The sequence below is a fragment of the Eublepharis macularius genome, chromosome 13 (genome assembly GCF_028583425.1).
Source record: "Eublepharis macularius isolate TG4126 chromosome 13, MPM_Emac_v1.0, whole genome shotgun sequence".
NCBI lineage: Eukaryota > Metazoa > Chordata > Lepidosauria > Squamata > Eublepharidae > Eublepharis > Eublepharis macularius.
The window spans coordinates 53,159,963-53,184,425 of NC_072802.1; the positions used below are offsets into that span (position 1 = coordinate 53,159,963).

At 53.0% G+C, this 24,463-nt stretch overlaps 1 protein-coding gene across 1 annotated transcript; it reads right to left on the reverse strand.

The window, feature by feature from the left end:
• Positions 1-13,719, reverse strand: LHX5 (LIM homeobox 5). Its single transcript, XM_054996832.1, has 5 exons — positions 13,547-13,719; positions 10,607-10,830; positions 8,147-8,424; positions 4,489-4,654; positions 1-359 (listed from the first exon to the last, which is right to left on the reverse strand). The coding sequence occupies exons 1-5, from the start codon at positions 13,717-13,719 to the stop codon at positions 1-3; spliced, it is 1,200 nt and encodes a 399-aa protein (XP_054852807.1).
• Between the last annotated feature and the right edge of the window lie 10,744 nt (positions 13,720-24,463).

The following is a 24,463-nucleotide window of genomic DNA, read 5'->3' on the forward strand; positions in this document are numbered from 1 at the left end:
CTACCACACGGCCGTCTCGTTGAGCTCCTGGTTGGGGTGCGAGAGGGGCCCGCTGTAGCTGGACATGGAGAAGGGGGGGCTGGGCCCGCCGCTGAAGACCTCTCCCGGGAGGGGGTGCAGCGAGCCGGGGAGGCCGGGCTCCGGGCTGGGAGTGTCGGGGTGCGAGATCATATCCGTGTACCTTTGGTTCTCGGAAGCGTGGTGCCCGGGGAGGGGGGGTTCCAGGGGTCCAAGTGGCGTGGAGCCGGCCCCCGACGTCGGGATGTAGCTGGAGTCGGCCGGAGACTGCGCCTGCGAGGGCGGCCCGTGGGGAAAGAAGTCGTAGTTGCCCCCGGGCCCGTAGTAGTCGCCCTGGTAATCTGCGGAGGGAGGCGAAAGAGCGGGTGAGGCCGGGCGCATTCAGCCGGACCGAGAGACCACCGATGGGCCAGGCGAACGGACCAGGCATCAAGGCCCAATACAACCACTGCTATTGGCATTAGTAACAGATTAGACTGATTTGTACTGCAAGCGGGAAAACACGTGCTAATAGTAATAGTAAATAGTAATAGTAATAGTAATAATATAAACTTATTGCCTGCAGCAAACGCCTCATCTGCCAAAAAGAAAGTAACTTGTTCCTAATCATACTGTATCATGTTTGCGCTACAGGGGAGTCTTCGTCAAGAAGGGCTTTATTTTTACATAAATGGACACGCCGCTAATAATGGAAAATAAATCTGAGGCGCCCCCTACCGGCGAAGCGCCTTGGGTCCCGAGGTGCTCAGAAGAGAGGTGGGTTTTATAAAGAATGTAAGTAAATAATGGCAAACTTAGAAGAGAGACGGGTGTATTTGCATGTCTGGAGGCTCAAGCGCTGAATTTTAAAGCAAGAAACGGTGGGACTTTGGACTGCTTCGAAGTTCCCTTCCAAGCCCCTCTCAAGCGCGTGCATGTGGACGAGGACGCGCGCACTCTCACCCTTCCGCAAAGCCACCGAGGCCACGTTAGGAGACGCGCCCCCTTTTAACGTCGCCTCGGACGTTGCTCGGTTGACTTGGCCTTTGTTATGCGGATCTCGGTGGGTACCACCCTACTCAAGTCTGCGGCGGGACAGACTGAGTTGGCCTGCATCCAAATTATTATACTCCAATACAGATGCAACGAGGAAAAGGCGCCTCCTGCCGGCCGGGAAGATCGGGGAAGAACCATCGGCCCGGAACCCTTTCCTTGCGCCGAGCTCCATTAATCTGCAAGCCGATGCGCAATGGCACAAGTACCAGCCTTTCCTCTGCTCCTGCCCGGCACTCGCAAGAGAAGCGCCTGAGGTCCGTTTCAGGTGGGTCGCCGTGCTGGTCTGGAGTAGAAGAGCAAGATTCGAACCCAGTCGTTGGTCTTTAAGGTGCGACTGGACCCGAATCTTGCTCTTCTGCCTCTCACGGCCTTCCATCTCCCATTTGCCTGGCGGATCAGCTCAGCCCCGGCTGCACCGCGGATGCCTCTGCCTTGCCACGACCCGGTTTACAATACAATCCAGGCAAGAAAGAGCCACTTAAACGGAGCGGATTTTCTCTTTAGCTACCATGCAGGGCACACGGGGTTGCAGCCAATTTGAGAGTCAACATCCCAGATAAAACGTTCTATACCGCAATTCATTTCTGCGAGCCCCGCATCTTTACTCAGAAGTAAACCCCGATGTGTTCGACTGAGTTTAGGCCACGGCCATCGGGGAAGATATTCCAGTTACAAAAAGTCCAAAATTATAAAACCTTACTCAAATAAAAAGTCTTGTTTCAAATGAAAGACATCCAGCGCAATCTCTCCTAATGTTTAGTCATTCAGAGAGAGACAAATCTGTATATAATCGCAAACACTCTTGTATGTGCAAAGATCTTAATTCCTTCAGAAAAGCCCACCTCTTGAAACTTAGGTGTCAAGTTACACCAGGAAATCTTTCATTTGGAGTGAGGGTAGGGTCGCACAATAGCATTAATTGTTGCAATTCATTGCTACAGGATGTAGCGGCGGGTACAAATTTAAATGGCTTAGAAAAAAGAATTAGACAGAGGTCTGGATATTTAATGGAACCTCCCTGTACACAGGCAGTATAGCTCTAACCTTCAAGGCAAGGATCCAGACAGAGCGAAGCACTTCCGCAAACCTATGCCCAGTTTTAGGGAGTAAGAACAATGAGAAATTTACTTTTGAGTAAACGTGCCTCGAATTAGGACGCCAGTCCAGGTTTTTTTTTCAGTGCGAGAGGTTTAAGCACGTGCCTAATTGTCATTTTTTAAAAAATCAGCGAAGGAGCCGCGTTTAAAAATACCCCCCCCCCCCCAAATCAGAATTCACGATTTTTTAAAAAAAGCCACCCAACCAAGGCCAGTCCTTAAGCGCAGAGGTGCTTCCGTCGACCAGTTTTATTCAGTACAGGCAACATTCTAAACCGGAGAGTCCCGGGGACAAGCCTCCCCCCCGTTTCATTTCCCATTTGCGCCTCATTCCAAATGTCACTTCTTGCCCCCCCTCCTTCCCCCGATCTCGCGCGCAAAAGCCGCCCAACCCGCAGCCGCTCCTTCCAGATGTTAACTCTGGCAAAGAAAAGCCCTCGTCCTCTAGCTAGCCGCACCAAACGGACTTGCCGGGGAGGAAGCCCCAGGAAACACATAGGCCCAAAGGCAAGGCGTGCCTCGCACCGGGCTTCGAGGAGGGCAGATTCAATAGATGACGCCCCTCCCTCCGGCCCACCGCGAGGGGTGGATGGAATTTTAATTCGAGTCAAGGTCCTCGGGATCTGGTTCTTTCTTAAAACCCGCAAAGCCAGAACAAAGCTTGGCGGAGAGGCACCCAGAGCGCCTCGGAAGAGAAGGCAGCCGGGAAGAGCCGTCCGCGAGCCTCTGAATTCCATGATTGTGTTAAAACAACAGGATAAAAAAAACCCAACGACGACAGGGTGCAATTAAGAAAGGCGACAAAGGGATCCCGGGAAACAGCTGGATTTCTTCCCAGGGTGAAGGGGGGATGCCCCGGGAGCCTCCCGCCAGCACCCAGCTCCGAAACCCCAGTTTGGGAAGCAGAGAGCCGCCACCCACAGAGCGATGCTTCAAAGGCGGGTTTCATCCCCCTCGGTCTGAAACTCGAGTCTCCTTCGAATATTGGCTGCTAACTGCATTCCCTTACAAAAGCGCCTGCGGTGGGGCCGACCCTCCCCTCCCCCGTTAGCGATCTTCAGGGGCCCACATCAACCCAGAGTCGAACACAGTCTCCGGCCCGATCTTCTACTCGGAAGCAAGCCCCCCTCATTTCCACCAGGTTAACTCCCTGCTCAGCCCCGGGAAACAAAACTGGGATTTTACCGCTGCCTCCAGAAGCTTGCTGCGGGTTAGAGAGTTTGGGGAATGCTGCACCCCCCTCGCCCCCCCCCCCCGCTGCTCGCACCTTGAAGCAGGGGAAGAAGCCCCCACCCCGGAGAGGAGGCTGCTCGGAGGGCCGTCAGTGCGTTCTCAGCCAGAGGCCCTCTCCTCTGCTTATTTTGGGCCAGGGGTAAACCAGTCTAAGCGTTCACTTGCAGTCCCGGCGGGGACGCCCCTTCCGGGCTTCCTTTCGGGCCCTCGTTTCGGGCCACCGAGAGGCGATCGGAGCTGGGGATGGGGGTGGTTTGGAGGCTGGCTCCAGGCAAACTGGCGCTGGCCGTGGGGCGGCAGCGGCCCTCCATACGCTCCCGGGGCTGGGGCGTAATTGGAACAAATGCCGTCTGAAAGGCGGACAAAAAGGAGGGCAGCTGGGGCTTTGTTCCGCGCTGCACAAGAGGAAAGCGCGGGGTGTCCAAGGGGCGGGCACAGCAGAGCCGGACCCTCCGGCACAAAAGCCCCCTGTTCTGGGTGGCGGCGGCGGAACCCGGTTCCGGTGGAAGGGAATCGCCAGCGATGCTCTGTCGGGCGCCGAGGGGCAAGCAAACCGGGCCAGGCGGCGAGAGCGGCGGCCAGTGGAGAAGTGGTGTGGGTGGGGGAGACGCGCTGGCCTCCTTTCTGCAGCGCCCTCGGAGATCTCCGCGCAGCGCCGGAGCCTCCCGAAAGAGGGAAGGAAGAGACATTCTCTGCTGCAACCTTCTCTTTCGGTTAAGCAGCTAAGAATTAAATGCCGACCAAGTTTTGCAGAGATAAACGTCACCTTCCCAGGGGCAAGACATCTTAGGTTTACTTTCGAGTAGAGCTGCCTAGGATTGCTCCCATACCCCGCAGTCCTAAGCAGAGTTACGCCCTTCCCAGGTCATTGAAGTCCATTGGCTTAGAAGGGTGTGACCGTGTTTAGGATCGGAGCTTTGACTCTCCAAAGCTCATCCCTTGGAAATCTAGTTGCTCTTTAAGGTGCTCTTGAATCAGGATCTTGCTCTAGGATCGCACTGTTAAGCAGAGGCAGAAAGAGGCCGGTAGCTACCAGGAGGAGACAACCCAACCCCCGCCCCGCCCCCCCAAATCCCAGCCGGGCCTGATGGGGAAAGCCTGTTACCTCCGTAGTAAGTGTACGGGGTGGAGCCCAACATTTCGGATTCATCTAGTCTGCCTCCCAGAGGGCGCATGCGCCGAGGACTCCTGAAAAAAGCGTGTCTGCGAGCTCCCAGCGCGCTCAGTTGCTTCATCCGCCGCTCCTTGGACCGTCGGTTCTGGAACCAAACCTGCGGGAAGAGGGGAAAGCCGTGAACCTCGAGGAAGGGCCTTATTCCCTAGGGTGTGTGGAGAGGCAGGACGTTGGCGTGGCTTGAAAGCAAACACAGATAATGGGAGCGGGGGAGACAAAGAATAGACGGCCACAGGGCCTCCCCCGCCGGGAATGCTTAATACTTTTCCAAACACAAAGGTAGCTGGAATCTCTGCAGACAGAGGAGAGGAAACCTGGCCGGGAGCGGAGGGGATTAAGGAGGTGCCCTTTGGCAAAAGCAGCGGCCGGGGGTCGGAGCGACACAAAGGTGGCGGGGCCAGAACTCCCGGAGGCGCCCGAGGATGGAGGGGCTGCAGACCCTTTCCGGAGGGAGGCCCCCAGCTCGCTGCCGGCTCTGCGGCTCTCTAGAGCACAAACCCCTCCCACCGAGGCCCAGTTCACTTCCGCGAGGGGAACGAGTCTGCAGGATCGGGCCCCCGGGCGCCTCCTTGCTCTCCTTCCTCCTCGGGAGAAAGCAAATTCAGCTTGGCGCTCCAACTAGCCGGCCAGCGCCTCCTTCAAGCGGGCGCGCAAATATTTGGAAGTTTGGGGTGGGGGGAGAGAAGGAGGTGCCTGTTCATATCGGGGACCGGGAGGGGAGTTCAGCGTCGCGGAGATGCTGCTCCTATTGCCTCGATTGCAGTCAAATTAAGAATAAGTCGAATAAAAGGGCATTCGGGCAGCTTCACGACACTGTGCCATGAAAGCCCACCAAACCGAACCAAGAGCCATTTCCCCATTTAATGTCACCCCCGATCTCTTTTTTGCAGCCCGGCCAGCCCCGCTGACTCTCTGGCCCCCCTGCTCTGAAAAGCTCCGGCGCGCAGAAGCCTTGCGGACCTCCCCTTGAGGGCTGCTGCGTTTGGGATTCCCGACCCGGCCTCCCTTTGGGGGCGGGGATGGGAAGCAAGGGCGGATTTCACTCCCCTCCTCTCCAAGGGCGCGTTAACATTCCTGCAGCCGAAGGCTGGGGCTTTTTCAAGGGCAGCCGTTTCTACCTCGCCCCTCTTCCGGCCTGCTGAGCTCTCCAAAGGCTCCCCCCCCTTAAGGAACAAACAAGCGCCTTGGAGGGCCGCCTTGGCCCCCAACGCTTTCCAGGCAGAGGCTGACAGAATTTGGAATTAGAAGACAGACTGGGGGGGGGGAGAGATCTCCAGCCCCGGAGGACAGTTTCTCCAACTCCTTCAGATCACTTGGGGCAAGCAAAAGGGCTTAACAGCAGCCCGCCCCTTCTTATTTTGCCTCTCATAAATCCCCGGGGAAAGGGCGCAAAAGGACCCCGTAATCCAACGATCAACAGCGGCCAGCGGGACCTCCCCTGTTGTTCCAGCAGGTACACTGCTTCTGAAATTGGAGGTTCCTTTTCACTCTTCGGAGATTTCACTGTGCATTTCGCTACTACGAAAGGAACAGCTCCGCTGGTAGCCTTATCCCCGTGGGAAGTTCCCCCGGCGCTTGGGAGGCCAAGTTGAAGAAAACGACTCGGTGGTCAAGGCTGCGGCTTAGATCGACCCGTACCCAGTTCCAGGCAGGGTGCTTAGGCAGTCCTTGCCAGGAAGAAATGAAGACGGCTGGGCCCAGGTCCCCAGCCCTAGAGATGGGGGGGATCCACTGTGGAGGGGAGGTGGCTTGGCACGGCATCTGTTCCGCCTCCAAACATTGCAGGAGGCCAGCTGCCAGCCACGGAAGACCGAAGGAGGCTGCGCGGTTTCTTCGGCAGCCTGCGAAAGAACCTCGCCCCAGGTTTAACAATCGCAGTCTTTGCGACATCTTCTGGATGTGTCTTGCTTCGAGGGGAAGATGCTCGTTTTCAGTCTCGCTTTCAACCTTATCCGGAGACGCCTCCTCCCCCGCCCCCCGGCCCGGGGTTTTTGGAGTTGCTTTGGCCAGCGCACCTCCGCCCCCAGGTTAAATTTCTGCAGCCCCTTCATTACCAGGGCTAAATGGCCAGGGGCCTGAATTTCGAGTTCCCAGTTGCTTACGTTTTACTGATGTGTAGCCAATTTCAGCAGAGCTGGTACAAAGCCATTCTCTAAATCTGTAACACTTCCGTGCACATTCCGGGAGCGATCCTAAGCGAGTCTACTCAGAAGTAAGTGCCATGCTAGTCAATACGTCTTAGTCCCAGGAAAGGGCCCTTAGTGCAGTCTTACTTTGCAATGTCCACGTACCAGTGGAATTTACTCCTGAGTAAATATGCACGATCGCTATGCTCAGGGGTGACCTTTGATCACAGAAGTCCCAGTTTTAAATCTGGCCAACCATGAATTCTCCGTCATTGTTCTTTTGGGCTTGGGCTCTCTACCCTACCCTACCAAGCGCACCGGAACAATAATACTGATTTACTTTAGGGGCTGAAGCCGTGAACCTGCGGTAAAGGTACTTGGCAGTAACTCCCACTAAAACGGGGAGATTTGCTTCTAAGTAAGGGCACAAAGGATCGGTCCAGGTAGCTCGCCGTGCTGGTCTATAGTAAAACAGCAGAATTTGAGTCCAGCGGCACGAGAGAGAGCAACAAGGTATGTCAGGGTATGAACTTTCCAGAGTCAGAACTAAAGAAGGGCACTTTGACTCTCCAAAGCTCATACCCTGAAAATCTTGTCCGACTCTAAGGTGTCACTGGACTCAACTCCTGCAGTTCACCGAAGCCAGTGCAGACCGCTTGCATGTTGTCCCGAACTGACTGGCAGCTCCTATGCCTGTCTGGTGGGAATCGAAGTTGCACTGATGGAACTTGGTAGTTCCTCGTAGGCACCTTTAGGACTGCGGCTTTGCTGGGGCAGGAACTTTCTTAGGCGATGGGTGAAGTGAAAACGAGGGAGCGACAAGACGCCCTGGGTGCAGCTGGCCCTCCGCTCGTCGAAAAAGAGCTCATCAGTACGGGGAATGAACGCCACCTGGTTCTCTTCCTCTGCTTATAGTTACACGCTAATTAAGGTTGCCGTTCTGGATTCTGCCTCCATAAACACAACGGCCTACCGTTCCTGAGCCATACTAGCAAAATGACTAGAATTCCTTTTCAAAAAAGGTTTATGGCAAACCATGGAGACCAAATGGTCATCAATAATAAAGATCCTTTGGAGGAGGAGGAGGAAGAGTTCTGTCGTCTGGAAGCGGCACCTCCCATGTCCTCGGAGTTGTTTTTCTTGGAGGGGGCTGCTTTGCAAGAAACGTCCTCCAGGGTCCAGGTGATGTCAGAATGCAGCAGCGCCTTTCCGGACGTCCAGGGCGACAGGCGGCGACGCCTTCCGGCACAGGCAGAAGAGCGCCCCCTTTCGGTAGCAGAGAAGGCGCTGCTGGAAAAGCCGTGCAGCGGGATGCATTCCAAAGGGCGTCGGGCCCGCGGATAACGAATACATCCGAAGGCAACGAATGGCCACGGACGAGCAAAACCGCCCTATTGCCTAGTGGAGGCAACCAGCAGCCCAGCCGGGCGCTGTCGAGGCGGCAGAAAAGGCGCTCCTCTTACCTGAATGACTCTCATGTTGAGTCCTGTTTCTTGGGCTAGCTGCTCGCGGATGTGCCTGGTGGGCTTGGGGGTGGCGGCGAAGGCGGCTTTGAGGGTCTCCAGCTGCTTGGCCTTGATGGTGGTGCGAGGACCCCGCCGCTTGGTGCCCGAGTTCTGCTCCTCGTTCTCGTTGTTGGTGGTCTCCTTATCCGAGGAGGTGGAATTGTCGGTTTCCTTCGTGTCGTCCTGCATCGGGTCCTGGATGTCGGGAGACAAGCTGCGGTCGGTACAGGAGGACACTGCGGGAGGAAAGGGGAGAGCGGTCACCGGGATGCGTCTGCTTGGCAGAAGGAACGAGCCTCCCTTCAGCTCGTCCCCAGGGAGGGAAAGGCCGCTTGGACCGAGCGCAGGCAGCCGGGCGCCGCACGGAGACGAGCGAAACTCGCCTCGCGGTTTGCACGGCCGGCAATGCTCCAATGAGGAGCGTGTGCTTGTGTGGAAGTTCGGAAAATCCGTTCTATTTTTGGTGGGAATCCTGTTAAAACGGGACTCCTAATCCCACAAAGAGGAGCAGCCAGGCGCATTTCCATTCCCTTCCTAGTAATATTCACTGGTGTATGGGGGGAGCTGGAAGTGGCAGAAGGGCCTCTGATGAGCCGAAAGGAGGGGTAGAAGCCTAATCAATTAATCGATCCATTAATGGATGCAATAAAGAAATACAGCCTTCTAAATGGGGAAGGAGCCCCCTCCCGTGCCTCCATGCTGGACTGTAACCCAGGAGAAAGACCCCCCTTCCGATCCTAAAGATGAAGGACTCTGAAAGGGAAAGGGGAGTTCGTTCTGCAAAGGGTTGGGGGCGGGATCAGTTGCCTACCTGGGGGGAGCGGAATACAAGCGGGGTACCCCCAGCTGCTGCCTAAACCCCCAGAGGCCAGTGAGTTTAGGCAGCAGAGGGGGGGGGGTTCCGTCGGTAAAAATTTCTGCTGCAGGCTTTACTTCCATATAAATGCATCAGATAAGGTCCAGTTTCAACACGCCCAAAACAACGGGAGGAAGAGCGCAGGCCCCCCCCCCACGGTGATGCAGAAGTAAGCCCAGCTGAGTCCAATTGGACTTACAGGCAAGCGTGTATAGGATCAGGGCCTTCATTTTCGAGCTCTTGATCCAGGGAGGACTTCTGACAGGCCTCTCTTGGGCAACTCTCCTTCCCATGCGGGAGAATAGCCCCCTCCATTTGGAAGGGACATTTATGCTTTCCAAATGTTTAAATTGCATAGATCTTGCGCGGCTTTCTGGCCTCTTCCCATAAATGAGGTTAGGGGGAAGCAACAAGGCGTTGAGAGAGGGGGCAATTAGGAGACTCTGGAGGGCGGATATCCAGACTTGCCCCCTCCTCTCTCATGTCTGCTTGTGGATTTCCCAGAAACCTCCAGAGGGAAGTTTTGGGGAGTCAAGAACAGGGGATTAAGATAGACCCTCGGCTGGCTTTAGCAAAATCAACACGAAGGCTTTCTGAAGTCTAAACAGAGAGACGAGGGGACCTGGCATTGGCCGTGAGCAGGCTGCTGGAATACAGGGCCACGGGTATGGAGAGCGGCCGTTGCTGGGGAGAGGAAGATAATCCTCTACGGGGCGACTTCCCGATGCCTCTTCTCCCGGTTAGAAAACAGACAGAGTGGGGGAAAGAGGGGAGCGTGGAAGCTTCCATTTTTCGGGCAAGGCCCTGGCCCCCGGTTCGCTAAGGTTCGTCTATATATACGGGAAAGGGGAATTCGGTCTGTCCAGCTCGCCAGACCTTCCATCATCCGTTGGGCATGGAGGGGTTAATTCCCGTACCAAGCCAGGCACCATTCCCAGCTACCTCCTCACCGCAGCTGTTTACTCCCTCTTTAGCCCCACTCCTTCCCTTTCTCCTCCCCACGGATTGTAGGCTGCTCCCCGTCAGAGACCTGGCTTGGGCTCTCTAAGGCTCCAGGCCAAGGCAGGCAGGCGCTCACACTTGCAGAAGGAGCAATTCCTTATGAAGGAGAATCGAGCCTTTCCCCTTCCAAAGGAAAAAGGCCTGCTGGTGCATTTGATCCGGTCCAGCCCTTTCTGGCCTCTCTCCTGCCCCCTTGTTGTATTGTGAGCACTTCGGGGCAGGGGCCTGTCTACTTCCCTCATTATTTCGCAACCGAACTCTAAGCTTGTTTACTCAAGAGTAAGTTTAATTAGACTTCAGGGTCTTGAGTGTTTTGGAGGCAGGCACCTTACTTAGAAAAGTGCTCTAGGGCGCTACAGTTAATCGCCTACCTCACAGGGTTGTTGTGAGGTTGAAAGGGGGGTTGCCATGGAAGAGGTCCATAGGCAGACTAGGAAAGTGCTATACTGTAGTGTCATCATTAACAATAGCTAACAGTACTGCGAATGTGGGCACGATTGTTAGGGAGCAAGAGGGAGCCGTTTCTTTCCTCCTGCGCGGGATTCGGCCTGCGTTCTTACCGGAGTTGAGGCTGCCTTCCTTCAAGCTGGCCGAACTCAAGTAGTCGTCTTTGCAGACGAATTTGTTCTCGTCGATGATGTACAGTTCCTCGCCCGTCGAGAGCTGCTTGTTACAAACCATGCAGGTGAAACAGTTCAGGTGAAAGACTTTGCTCCGCGCTTTGCGCACCAGGTCCGAAGGCGAGATGCCCTGCGCGCACCCGGCGCATTTGGTACCAAATCTCCTGGAAAAGGGGAGAGGGGAAAGAGATCAGGGTGAGGTGGGGCGAAACGAGGAGCGGGGCGAGTATGGGGAGTGCCTAGCCAAGCTATTTTCCAATCAGTGGCTTAAAAAAAGTCCTACAGATCCTGCAGCCTGGAATGGGGAAAGCTTTAGGAGGAATGCAAGGAATTAGAAGTTTCCCACCTGAGAACAGATGAGAAGTAATTGGGATCCGCTAATTTTCTTGCCTCCTTGGAGAGAAATTCCAGCTTACAAAAAAGGTTTACTTGAAGAGCAGCACCTTTGGGGAAGCTGTCCTGCGCAAGTATAGTTAGGAACCAGTCCCGGAGATGGGCCTGGCAGGAGCACTTCCCATCTGCTTGAGAACCGAGGCCCTGGCGCCGTTGCACTGAATCGCTCTCCAGCATTGGGTCCCTGGATCCCTTCCTACCCAGTTTGAGGGGAAAGGAACGGAAACTGACGGGGTTTGCGAAGAATGTATTTTCTTGCCCTGCCTCAAGCGCGGGGAACGAAGACAGCGTTCCGTTCCAACGTTTTTCGTTCCGACTGAATTGGACCGGGCGGGGGGAGGCCCAAGCGCCTCTTTAAATGCAACGAAGGGCGGAAAAACAAGAAGAAGGGAAAACATCCGTGTGTTTCATTGTCACTTAGCCTTCCTCCCCACCTCGGCTGCTCATCTCGGGTAAAGCAGAATTGGACACTCCGGGCCAAGCCATCTTCTCCCCAGCTTCTCTCGACTACAGTCAGCGATGACGTTGATGTAGTGAAAACATTACAGTCCATAAATCATTTTCCCCCGCCCGGTCCTCTCCTTGGGCGTAATAGCCTCATCTGCACCTTATCAAAAATCATTCAGGGCGTTTAAAGATGTGTTTTAAAAAATAAATAAATAAACAAACCCGGGGGGAGGGGAGAGGGGGGGGGGGTGGAAACAGGTACAAGAATTCGGAGCGGCCATTCTAGGCCGTTTACATGTGCAAATTCACCTTAGCCTCTATTCACATGCCCTGGCCTCGGGGCCGACGCCTGCAGAGCTGAAGAAACTTCAACCCCCCCCCCCAATCTCTACCCCCCACCGTGCCTGCTATCTTCATCACTAAACCAATAGGCAAGTCTACCTCAATTACAGTCAGAAAACAAAAGGCCAGAACGGATTTGCATTTTCGATTGAGGGTTATTTGTAGATTCCCCCCAAAGACATAAATAAAATGTGGGTGGGCGGAAAGGCTCTCCCTTCCTCCCCGCCTGCTTTAGCCCATCTGCAATGTCGAGGCAGAGAATCGTCCCAAACGCCCTCCTTTCTCGGGTTTCTGGCAGGAAAAATCTCTTCTCCCTTAGAAAAGCACCTTTAGTTCTTTCAAGTTCGGCTCATGATTCTTTATAGTTGGCACCAATTTTTGGGTCCAAAAATCAAGCATTCGGGAAAACAATTCTTTACGCGGATCCTTAGTTCCGGTAATTTTCTGGCTGACCCAGACTGTGAAACTGTCTATTTCTCCCCTCTCTTAACACAAGGCTGCGAGCCTCTGGGCACTTACTTGTGAGTAAGCTGTACTGGAATCAGACGGGTTTACTTCTAAGAGGCTGGGGCTTACGTAGAGGGAAGCCCATTGAAACCAATAGGGCTTTCTTTCGAGTAAGCGTGCGGAAGGGGTTGGGATGGCCCTTGCCCTAGCCAACCTGGGCATCGCGGTGAGGTGAGCCGGGGGCGGTCGCAGCACCCTTTCAATGCCTGCGGGGGGAGGGTGTCCCAGATTCGGAACTGTTCCGGCCTCTGTTTACCTAGGAGAGGACCCTGGCGGTGTCTATTTGCCCCTCTGTCTCCTACTAAAGGAGGATTTCCTGGTCCTGTGAGAAGCGCCCACTTCCTTACAGAACCACAGAGTTCATGCATGTTTACTAGGCATTAAGTCCCGCTGAAGTCAGTAGGGGCTTACTCCCAAGTAAAACATGGCGAGACTGGCAGCCAGAGACCCCCTCCTTCCTCTGGACTCCAAATTTTAATCCTTCCACTCTTCCTTTGGAAGCAGAGAATTCGGGGGAGATGGCAGAGATCAATGTCCTTCTCTTGTATTTTTCAGTGCCATATCCCTCTTTGCTGATGCTAGAGCCCCCCTTGCCACCCTCCCCGCCCTGCCCTTGAGTCCTCAGTGCCTCGCAGGAAAACTGGCAAAAAAGGAGAGAAAGACTGAGACAATGTTTACTGGGCCTTTGGGGCCTTTTCTCCCCAGGCCGAAGTAAGGCTGTCATCTTCTCTCCGTGTACTCCCGAAGAAGCCCAGCCGTCGCCAGTAGGCCTTCCATCCGAGGAAACCTGCCGGAAAGGCCAACTTTTGAGGAGTCCAGGTCACCGGCGGCGAGGCCGCTTCCTTCCGAGCCAAGACGCCTGGGAAGGTTTGCGCTGAACTCCCTGCAGAATTGCCGGAGGGACTAAGCCCCGTTGCGCCCAGGGAGACTCGACTTGGGGGCTAGCCGTGCCCCAGCGGATTGGGCCATTGTTGGCTCCCAGGGTCCGGCGTTGGGGGTGGAAGCAGAGCCGCCTTTGATTCCGGCTCCCCTCTCTCCGCCATCAAGGGGAAGGAAAGGCGAAGCCCGGAAGGGCACGGGCCCCGGGCAGTGCCAAAGGGACCGAGGGGCAGTGCCCACATTGAAGGGCCTCCTTGGCTGCAAGAGCAGGACGAGGGAGGGGAGGGGGCGGCGGCGGCGGCGGCTCCTCACCTGAAAAAGTCGTTCTTGCAGTAGAGCTTGCCTTCGCGGGAGAAGCATTTCTCGGTGAGGTTGCACTTGCACTCGCAGCACTGCACGCACTTGATGTGCCAGGCCCGGTCGAGGACGTTGAGCAAGAAGCGGTCCAGGATGGGCCGCTCGCAGCCCGCGCAGTGCACCATCATCCCCGCGGCGGGACGAGGGGGCCGCGCCGCCGCCGCCGCGCCGCCAGCCCAGGCCCTCCTCCGCCGCCGGGCCGCGCGTCCTTCCCGGGCGCTCAGCCTCCTCGGGGCCGCCGAGCCTGGGGTGGCGCCGGGCCTTCAGCGCAGCAGCATCCGCGGCCAGCCTCGACGGCGGGGGACCAGGCCACGGCCCGCCGCTGCCCCTGCGCCCGTCCCCTCCGCCGGCGTGTGGATGGCTGCCCGGGACTTCGCTCCACTTTCATGCTGTTCCCATCGCCGAGCTTTGTCTCCCGGCTTTAGTAATTCGCGCATCCTTATTCAGATTTGGTGACGTCGGGCCCCACGTCGGGCTGGCGGCGGCCAATGGCGAGGCGGTGGCCATGGCAACCTCTTAATTTATAGCATATCTAAATTGGCTCCAGCCTGGCGCTTGGCACAGAGGGAAAAAAAGGAGGCAGCCCTATTGTTGAGGGGCTAGACTTTCACCTGGCTTGCCGGGCTCAGTGAGTATTCCGCCTTCAGACGTTTGGCTGAGGGGTGCATGCGGATCGGGGCCGGGATCTGGGCCGGGGCTCCTGCGGGTGCGCGGTCGGCCTGGGGGCTGACCCTCCCCTCCTCTCCCCTCCCCGAAATGGGAGCTTTGGCTCCGGAGCCGCGGGGACCCTGCTGGCCGGCCCGCTCCAAAAGCATCAGGTGGGGAAAGGTGTCCAGGGTTAGCCGGGATGCCTTCTGGGGGCGGGGGTGGCGTCGGCAAGCCAGGCAAGGCAAGTCTGGCCGGCAAAGTTGCTTCTTGTTTCTCTTTCTCTCTGGCTCTGGAAGCCGAGGCGACAGCATTTTGCTGAGGTTTGGGAGTCTATTTTATTTTAAACTCGAGGTTTTTAAAAAAACAATTATTTAGAAAGGGAGTCAACCTAGAAATCAAACCGGAAAGAAATAAGGAACCCTTTGCAGTTCAAATAAAACTTTGCCTATTAGTTTCGTCTCCAATTCCAGGTCTTGAAAATTGCCCAGACGAGGGATTTTCCCAGCAGGGAGGCGGGAAAAAAACTTCCCAGGTTTTCAAATTAGAGAAAGGGGAGTAAAATGGAGATCCCTGAAAGATGCGAAAAATGAGAGGGGAAGGGCGTGGTGATTGGGGAGGGGATTTGCATCCATAAATGGGGGGGGATCTTGTAAGAGATTGAGACTGCAATCTTACAAATATTTTCCGAGGAGTAACCCCATTCAATAAAACTGGACTTCATTCCATTTAGAACCGCTCAGAATGACTTCCCTGGTTCTGTCCCGGAGTTCTCCCTTTCTCATATTGACACCTGGGCGTATTCCAGGTGTTTATTTGGTAGAACTTTCCTTGAGCGTTGTTGCTGAAGGTCGCTCTTTTCCGCAGCTAGGGCTGCAATCTTCCCTGTGAGCAAGACGCACTCTGAATAGAGCGGGACTTACTCCCGAGTAAATATTCTGCGGATCGGGCCGCATGCCAATTACCTTTCAGTTGCTGTCGGACCACTGTTTCAATTCCTGGGCTATACTGTGTGTGTGTGTGTGTGTGTGTGTGTGTGTGTGTGTTTGCCGGTTGGGAAGGCGCTGTCCTCGTGCGGTTGTTGCCTAGGAATTTGGAGAGAGGGTTTGGCATCTCCCCCCCCCTCTTTTTGTCATGCAAGGTGCAGTCACAATAGGGGACAGGAGAGATTAAGTTATAAGGTTCCCCCCCTCCATCTTCGCTCTCTCCGAAGGGGAGGGTTTGACAAGCACTTTCACAAAGCCCTTCTGAATGGGCCAGGCCCCAAATACATAGTTGGCCATTTCATTAAGTCTGTTCATGAAGAGGGCCCTTTCCCCATTTGTACGACAACATTGGATGGAGCAGCGGGAGGCGGGGGCTCAGAGGAAGAGCTTCCAAAAAGTCACAGGATAAACCCAAATAAATCTCTCTCCTCCCGGCATCGCTGCAATTTCACACCGTTATCTGAGTATAAAACAGAAAAAATTCTATTGAATACCCGGATGTTCCTTGCTCGAGGTGAACCGTCCCGAGCAAACAGAAGTCCCCCCCCCCGCCCGGTTTCCAGGAAGGCCTAGAAAGCTAGTCTAGGTGCGTGCCTAGGAGAAAGAAAACAAAATAAACTTAGATTGAGGTCGGCCAATTTCCAAACTGAGTTAGGGGCCAAGAGGGCTACGTGGAACCAGCCAGATTGTCAAAGGAGGTAAAAGGACAGGAGAGAATTTGAGAATCAGAGATCCAGATATATGCTAAAACATTAGTGAGAAGAACTGTAATAACGCCCGAATGTGGGGATGAGCCGTTGGGAGCGAAGGGAGGATGATGCGTGTCTCTTTCTGGACCCGACACACCAGAATCTGCGGGAAACAAAGGAAGGGAGCTAAATCGTGTGTGTGAATCCTGGAAAAGGGGAGAGAGAATAGGTACCCGATCTGTTACTTACTTCTATCGGTTTGATTTTCACAAAAAGTAACTCACTAACTTTTATAGGTCTTTGGCAAAATGGAGTTCCAGAAGAACTCTTTTTGCTATGGGAAAGTTTCAGTTGCAATGCACTTGAGGTTTTGCTTTACGCTCTATCCATCTCGGTATATTGCATATTGTGGGAGGTGTCTGCGTGTGTGTGTTACTGACCCAGAAGATGAACCCTAAAACCTATTTATTTAGTAATACTGTCGTATAGTTTTAATTAAATGCTTTCCAAGAAAGAGGCATTAGGATCATGGAGCCAATTCGATTTAAGTCAACATAGTTCGGTTTAACTGGCTGGAGAGCTGATTTATTGTATGTGTGTATGTACACATATAAGCCCTTATATTTAACGCTGTGAATGTCAAATGTTTCTATGTAGAGAAATCTTTTGTACTTTGAAAAGGAAAATCAATTTATCTACAGTTCAGATAAATAATTTATCCGTTGATATTCCTGTATAAAAATGTGTCTTTATTTCAGCTTTATTAACAACCTGTCGTCTGTAAACTCCAATATCTCTCTATAAACCATGGAGGTTAATCCCACCGACCTGGCACCGGCTAGAAGGGGTGCATTTAATGGCGGGGTTAATTTTCTCTGCCCCTCTGGAGTGGCTCCCAGTTTCAGTTGAGCAGAGGGCAGAATTTCTGCTCTCCTACCCGAAGGAGAACAAGGAAAGGTTCCACGCGGGAAAGAAAATGGCAGGGGACAATAGACCAGTGGGGAAGTCTGAGAAGCTGGCTTGTGATTCCTTGGGAAAGGAAATCGCCCCAGATTTTTGTTCTTCCCAGACATATAACACAAACACGCTTGTATATTTACTGCACGCCTACTTGGTATTTTCTACTGGAAAAAAGGGCATCGACTAAATACTAGGTAAATGTATTTTAGGCAAAGAAGACCGTTTGTTTCTTTCCTCCGGGAAGAAATGCCTTCTATCTGGTTTCCCCCGTCTCTTTCACACACAACCCCCCGACAAAAAAAGAACCCCGTGGCAGAACTCACAGGCGGCACAAGTGATCATTTGTGTATATGTGTGTCTTCTGTGCTGAAAACCGGACATTCTCCTTCCTCCATATACCATAGATGAGGGTATTGTATATCTATGCACAAGAACAAGTGTGATGCTACACCGACATACGGAGGCCATCATTTTACAACAGCCAAACCGAGCAGCATCCCCGCTCAGTTTCGCAACTCGAAGCTGCTTCTCGTGGCCTTCGCCAGGCTGAAAGGAACAGAATTTTTGCCTCTGGCCTGGGAAGGATGAGGAATATGCCTTGGACCACAGACGGGAGGGAAAGGAAAGGAAGTCGCCTCCAGACAACAGGGAGGCCGCCTGCGACTCGTTGGGTAAGACGAGATGTCTTACCAGTGCAGACCGACACGTGTAGATTCTACACACAGATACCCGCTCAACCATCTCCTTCCACACGTTATAAATAGTCTCCTTCCATATATTCCCCGCAGGTGTTACCGCAGTAGCCTTTTAAAAATGATATACATACACACTCGGTAGGTGACTCGCTAACCCATATTATTCATCTCCATTCATCTCCCTAAATATCCTTAGCTATTAAATTAGCTAAATATCCTTAGCTAATTTACTGAGATTGAGAGGTTTTCAGGCTAGGGGTAAAGAAGTACATCCTTCCTATCCCGGCACAGTCTCTTTCCGACAATTCCAACATTACATAAACCTGAATATGACATAAGTGTGTCACTTGCCCTGTTAAACCTAATCTACCCAACCCCTCTCCTCCGCAGCGAATAGAGACCGTTTTCTGCCCGCGCCCCAAATCCTGTCCCCCCAGTCTACATCAGCAGTCCACCTCAGTCCTCTTCAATTACTCGACGGTAACTCACACACCAACGGGTTTGCTCTCGGTGAGTCCCAGAATATTTTCCCCAACATATCTGGAAACAGGAGATAACTGGTCCACCCCCCTTTCTCCTCCCAGCTGAATACCCCCCCCCCCATTTTCCATGCACCAGGAAAAGGGGGGGAGGGGAAGAGGTCTTTGGCACCCACCTCCCAAGCTGCAATATCCCCCCCCTTTAAACCCTCCCTCCCCATCCCGGGGTTCCGAGCGCCGGAGCAGATGGCTGTGGAGGCAGCGCTATGGCCGCCTCTCTCTCTACGTCCCTCATAAAGCCAGGGCGCGCTTGGCACGGGGCGGGGACAGCCATGAAAGGCGCTCGGTTGACGGAATTTACTATATAAAAATCACCTTTGAAGAGTAAAGTGTATCAACATTACAGCGCAACAGACGGCGGAGGGATAAAGAAAACAGAGAAAAGACAAACAAGATAATCATCTGTTTCCAATCAGTTAAGCTCTGTAGAATTTGTAAGGCGCACTTTGCATATTCCCCCTTGAGTTTTGTAATTAATTACCTATCTGTTCGGATTGCTACCGGTTTGTTGATATTCCAAATTATTTCCCTTCCCCCCCAGCCAACCTTGGCAGTGTATTAAAAAATGAAGGTGTGTGTGTGTGGGGGGGGGGACTGGAGAGGGTTTTTTGAGGGGGGAAACTGTAATTTCAAAGCTGCTGGGCTGTTTAACACTCAAAATCGAGCGGGGAAAAAGAGTCGGGTCGGGATCCAGCTAGAGAAAAGCGCTGGAAATGCCCATCGCTTTGAATGGCTTCAGCATCTTTCCTTGAGTCCTGCTTGGGTTCAATGCGGCTGATTCAAAGAAAAATGTGCGCAAAACGACTCAGTTGGATCGTGCCCTCGATATTCTCTCTCTCCCCCACCCCTTTGGAATAGATTCTTCCTTAATCCTCTCCGAAGTCGCTACTAACTTTACCACAAGGCGACTGAAGAGTCGGTTGCGCTCATTTTATGTTCGAGGAGGGGAGCTGAGATGTGTGTGCGCGTTTGAAGCACTTCTGATTTTCCTCATTAAAATCTCCTCCTTCCCTTTGGGAAAAAAAAAAGAAAAGGGAAGGCTGTGTGGGGGAAAGAGAATGGGGGGGAGTATTTTTTTTAACATTAAACAACCGCACCAAGCCCAGCACGGGTCTTCTGGCTCTTTCTGAATGGCTGCGTTACAAATTGTAAATTTAAATTGGTCGCCGGATTCATTACTGCCTCCCTTTGATTTCAGTCAGCCGTGAAAAATTGTACTGGTGTACCACTGCGAGAGTGTTTTGCTGCGAAGAGCAACAACCTAATCACCAGCTTTCTCTCTCCAACAAAAGTGTAATTATTTTGTTTGGGGTGTAAATATAACCCACGGTACAAAAAGTCCAGCAGCGTCTGAATGCATTACAAGCGCATTTCAGAAGCGCCGTCCGAAATGAATACCAAGGTTAAGGGGGTGGGGTGGGGGGTGCAGCCGGCGAGGCAGCTGCGAAGAGCGCCGCTGCAAGAAAGAAATAGGCAAACAAACAAATACAGCCGAGAGAAAGCCCGGGGCTCCTTTGGGCCCGCTACTCCCCGCCGACAGTCGAAGGCGCCGAGAAGCGATTCCATTTCCCTGCCTGGGAAGGTCTCCCGCGCAAGCCCCGTTGAAGTACACGAATGTTGCCCAAGAGACGCGGGACGGTGGGATCGTTCGTTTCAAGGGGACCTGGCTGGCGCAAGGGACATTTCCTCTGGATCAGGCCCCGGAACATAAAGGACACGTTCCCGAGGCCTTCCAAAGAACACATTTGCGCGCCGGTCCCCCCCCCCCTCCGAAGCCGTATGGAAAACCTGCCGGTGCTCTCCGCCTACCAGGCCCCACACAGAACATGGCGTTTGCTTAGGTTTCGTTGTATATCACACACACAATCGTCAGAGGGCTGATCACACCGACATGTTCCTCCTTTGAGGGCTGCACAGCTGATGTGACTGGCACGTGTGAACACGCTAACACAAGTGATGCTCTTGCTTTTTCACACCTTTTCGATCATCGTGCTTTTTATTCTTGTTTTAAACCTTGCTTTTTATTTGTGTATTTAAACAATTGTCTTTTTAAAAAACGAGTAAAATGTGTCCAAGAGTTAAGAAGGCTTTGGGCGCATTCCTGGGCCAGTCGCCCAGAAATCCGGGGATGCGTCTGCACCTGTGAACTCGTGTGCGCGTTTGCCTGGTTAAGGACACAAACCAAGAATGCTCCCGAAGGATGCTGGAGAAGAAAGAAAGAGACAGGCTGGTTAAGAAACCAGGCTGATCAGAAAACCAGAGAGAATAATTGGAGTGAGGTTGAAACACAGAGCAAAAAAGGGTTGGATGCCGCATTCCTACATGGAAGGAAATCCCAGGGATTTCGGAGGTTGTTACTTCAAAGCAGGTACGGCATAGGGAGTAAATCTGCAGTCGCTTTAGGATCCGGTGGGAAGGATGCCGCGGGCAGCTCCAGGAAGAGGTTTGTCCGGTTAAAATATACAAACAGGGGGAGGAGGAGGGGGCGTAATTCCAAGTAAAAGCCTGCGGCATGGGAGTCTGTGATTCCTCTGATCCAGCCTCCCGGGCGCTCCTGGACGCTGGTGGGAGGGATCGGGTGTCTGCTGGAGTCTCTGCGTGGGCTTTCCGTCTCCCCACTAACCGAAGTGAAGCCCGGGCCCCCTTTGTTTTTTGCCCTTTCGCAGAATCTCTGCAGCGAGGAAATCTGGCGAGCCCCGCCACCCAACCCAAGGTGTGGAGTGCTAGCCCTGCCAAAGTTGGACTGCTAGCCTCCAGCCGCCGACTTCAGGTTCCGATCCGTTCCCTGGGACGGTCTTACTGGAGACTGGGGCAGGGGCTGGCGGGCGAAATGGTGCAACCTCCCAAATTAATAGCGTCATTAGAGCGGCGTTCTCTCCCCACCCAAATGGGTCGGTACACAGGGGAGTCTCCAGCGGAGGACCTCAAGCCGTCTCTTCTCTGTCCCTCCCCTTCCCCAACCCCAAATCCTCCTCCCCCTTCTTTTCGAGAGGCACAGACCTCCCCGCAGCTGGCTTCGAAGAAAGGTGGGACACCAGAACGCCGGGGGAGCTGCCCCTCTGACGGAAAGGAAGAATTGCAGGAGATCCAGGCGCCGGGCGGGAAGAGGAGAAGCGCAGTTTCTGCCCCGCAGCGGCTGGCTGCCCATTAGCGGGGTAAAAACAAAGGCGGGGAGGGGGAGGTTTATTCCAATAAAATCGGGACTGGTCTCGGATGAAAGTCGTTTGATCGACGGGTTGCTTTGCTGGGAAGAGGAGGGGAAAGGAGTGGGGCAAGCGGTGCTGGGAGATCGCCCTGTGTTTTCCGGTATCGGTGGTAATTTGCATGGGCGGAAAAGCTAACAAGGTTCAAATACCAGAAAGCGCTTTGCAACGGCTTGGCTTACCCATGGTGGGGGTAAAATGGACCTTACCATTTCGGAATACAAGAAAGGTGATAGTCCCGAATGCTCCCCCCGGGAAAGACTCCTTGCAAGTAAAACTCTAGCATCTCAGGGAGACCGGTTCTATTGGAGCCCAATTCCTGTTGTGTTAATGTTACATTCGCACAAATCTTTCAGAAACAATGCACGATTTCCTTAAAGCAGTCAAGTTTTTCACAAATATGATTTCCTCCACAATTCTCAAATGGTACCATCTATTCTATCACTTCGGGAGTCATTCCCACCTCATTTAGCTGCGTGTGTAGACCAAGTCTGCACCAGAGGAGGTAGAATCCTGTACACTGTACCACTCCAGAATGCAATTCTCTGTGTTAAAAAATGTTATCGAATCTTTCTCATGGTGGAGCTCCCTGAATGTAAGAAATAAGCTTATCAGGGAGATGGCAACTGACTAATGCATTAGCTTACTACATGCTAATTAGCTTACTACATGCTTTAAAACACCCCTGCCCCTTCATCTGTAGTTTGAAAGGGCACATACCGAACTATTAACGGTCTCATTCTGCTTAATGACTAAAGGAAACTTGGGGGGAGGGGGCTCACTTGGCCTCAAAGGTGATGCTTTTCTAGGGAGTAACTTTCAAATGCTGGAGAAATGAAGGAATGAACACGAGCATGTGAACGAAAGACAATCGCTCTCCAGAATCTAACACAGTGAATCCGATCTTGCCCCGAACTGCTAAGAGATCTAGGGGTTTTAGACTCTTGTTTGCTCTCCGAAATCATTTAGTTTAAACAAGTTATCCGTTCAACCACACTAACAGCAGAGTGGTAAGGAGGTGGACTGGTTGCTGATATATCTTTTTGATTATGAATGGGAAAGCAGAAAGCAGCCAGATTTTTGAACTCATAGGTGAAGATTCTTTAATGCTTAGTGAAGTTGACCTAGATCTCCCGAGGCCTTCTCTTGCCTGGGCTGCCCCACTTCAGACTGCAGGTAGCTGGGTGTTCAGGAGATTACATGCACTTTTTTAAAAAAGCCAAAAAGGAAACTAGCGAGTCAGGGGGTCGTACTAGGCGACCCTTCTCCGTGACACAGGCAGTACAATGCTAAGAAGAGTTACTCCAGTCTAAGCTCATTTATTTCAATGAGTTTAGACTGGAGTAACTCTGTTTAGGATTGCACTGTTAGTTTTCCATGCGGAGGGATGGAGAGAAGGGGTTATTCAGAAGCACTGAGTTAAGGCATACCCAACCTGCAGCGTGAAGGGAGACTGCCTGGACACCGGCTGACTATCGCATTGAGATCTACCACGAAATTACCAATGGAGTAACCTACCCCACCCCCACCCCCACCCCCACCCCAATTCTCTCCTCCTCCTCCTCCTAAGTGTTTTTCATTAGATGCTTTGGAAACGATACTCTATTTACTTGCAGAATGCACCCACGAAGAAATGGCGTCCGTTGAAATCAGTGATCTTATATCTCAATTTGTTTCTGCACCTCAAACCGGCTCCAGAAGCTACGCCCTTTGACCCGGACCACAAAACCCGTGGAAGCTCAGTTTCAAATGTGTAGATGCTAGATCTGAGTTCAATAGTAGCGAGGAGGAAAGTATTCTGCATATGTTCAGACACACTCTTCTCCTTTAGACTCACTTCACACACGCCACACCTGAAAGAGGTTCTGGTTCAGAGGAAGATATGGAACACTGGCAGTATAAGGAGAATAAGGTCTATAGACTTTAGGATGCAGGAAGACCTAGATAGTCCCCGTTCCCTTCGTGCCGAAGGGAAAAACACCCTGCATAGGGTTCCTTCCCAACCTTTTACCCTGCATCCGTTAACCCGGAATAATGACCACGCCCAGATTCCCTGCTCACCTTGCTTAACCCCACTCTGCCCTTAAACTTGCTGTGAAGAGCACCCTCCCATCCAACCGATTTTCACCAGCAAGAGGTGCATTAATTGATCTGCATTAAGCAACCCAGACGCCTAGCCCCAAAACCTCGGTGGGGTTTTGCTGAGTTCGAATCTCCGCATCGACTCGCCTTCCACCTGTCGGTTGGACACTAGCCGCCCTCACACACACCCTCCCCTACAGAGCGCCCTCCCTCGGTGGGAGGCTGCCTGTTCTCCCTTTCTTCTGTGCCAGGACTGCGCAAACTCCAGTTTAGCGAATAGTTGATCAGTGATAATAAATAATAATTTGCCGATGGGATCCGATCCTGGGGGATTCCTGCCTACCCCGCAGGATGAGGGTATGTGCTTGTGTGAAAACCTTAGAGGATCGCATCAGGCACGCTCCGAGGTTGCCAGGCGAAGAAACTTTTCAATCTGCCAACAACCCTCTAATTCGTTTAATGAAGAATCAGCGGAGCCGTTCTAAGCAGAGGAACTACTTGAAATCCACGTGCTTAGAAGGTACTTCTGTTTAGGATGGCACCGGGCTCCGTCCATCAGAACTCGGCAGATTATTAACCCTTTCACCACACAACTGATATTAAGTGCCCCCAAACACATCACTTCCCTTTTCAACGATCTCGTTGCCGGTTGGATCGTTTGGCTTGGACCCCAGAGAGCAGCTGGAAGACGGGACGGCTTTTCTGGAAAGAAATGGAAACCGGTCACAACAAGGATCTTCTTTCCCTCTAAGGGGAAATCCCGAGTTCTCGGATCTTTCCAGGCAGAAATGAGAGGACGATTCCATCGCTACAAAACTCCAGGACAAAGGAGGCGTCGAAAGAGCTCCTCAGTAATGTGATGGAGGCACCGCTGTTCTTCGGAAAACAGGGGCCACAGTCCTTTCTCAGGCCACACATGGTTTCCCCAAAACCACTCGAAATAACAAGCTGGTTATTACTAGAAACAATTAAATGGGCCAATGTTTCACCAGTGCACTTCAAGCACACAAATCCCTTTCTGACTGTTACTGACATTGCTACGAGGTAACTGCCCTGTCTCCAATGTTTTTAAA

Coding starts and splice junctions, on each gene's coding strand:
- LHX5 (XM_054996832.1), bottom strand. CDS start 13,719: ATGATGGTGCACTGCGCGGGCTGCGAGCGGCCCATCCTGGACCGCTTC. Junction 10,831..13,546: donor TGCAAGAACGACTTTTTCAG/GTGAGGAGCCGC, acceptor CCCCTTTTCCAG/GAGATTTGGTACCAAATGCG. Junction 360..4,488: donor CCCGTACACTTACTACGGAG/GTAACAGGCTTT, acceptor CTCCCTCCGCAG/ATTACCAGGGCGACTACTAC.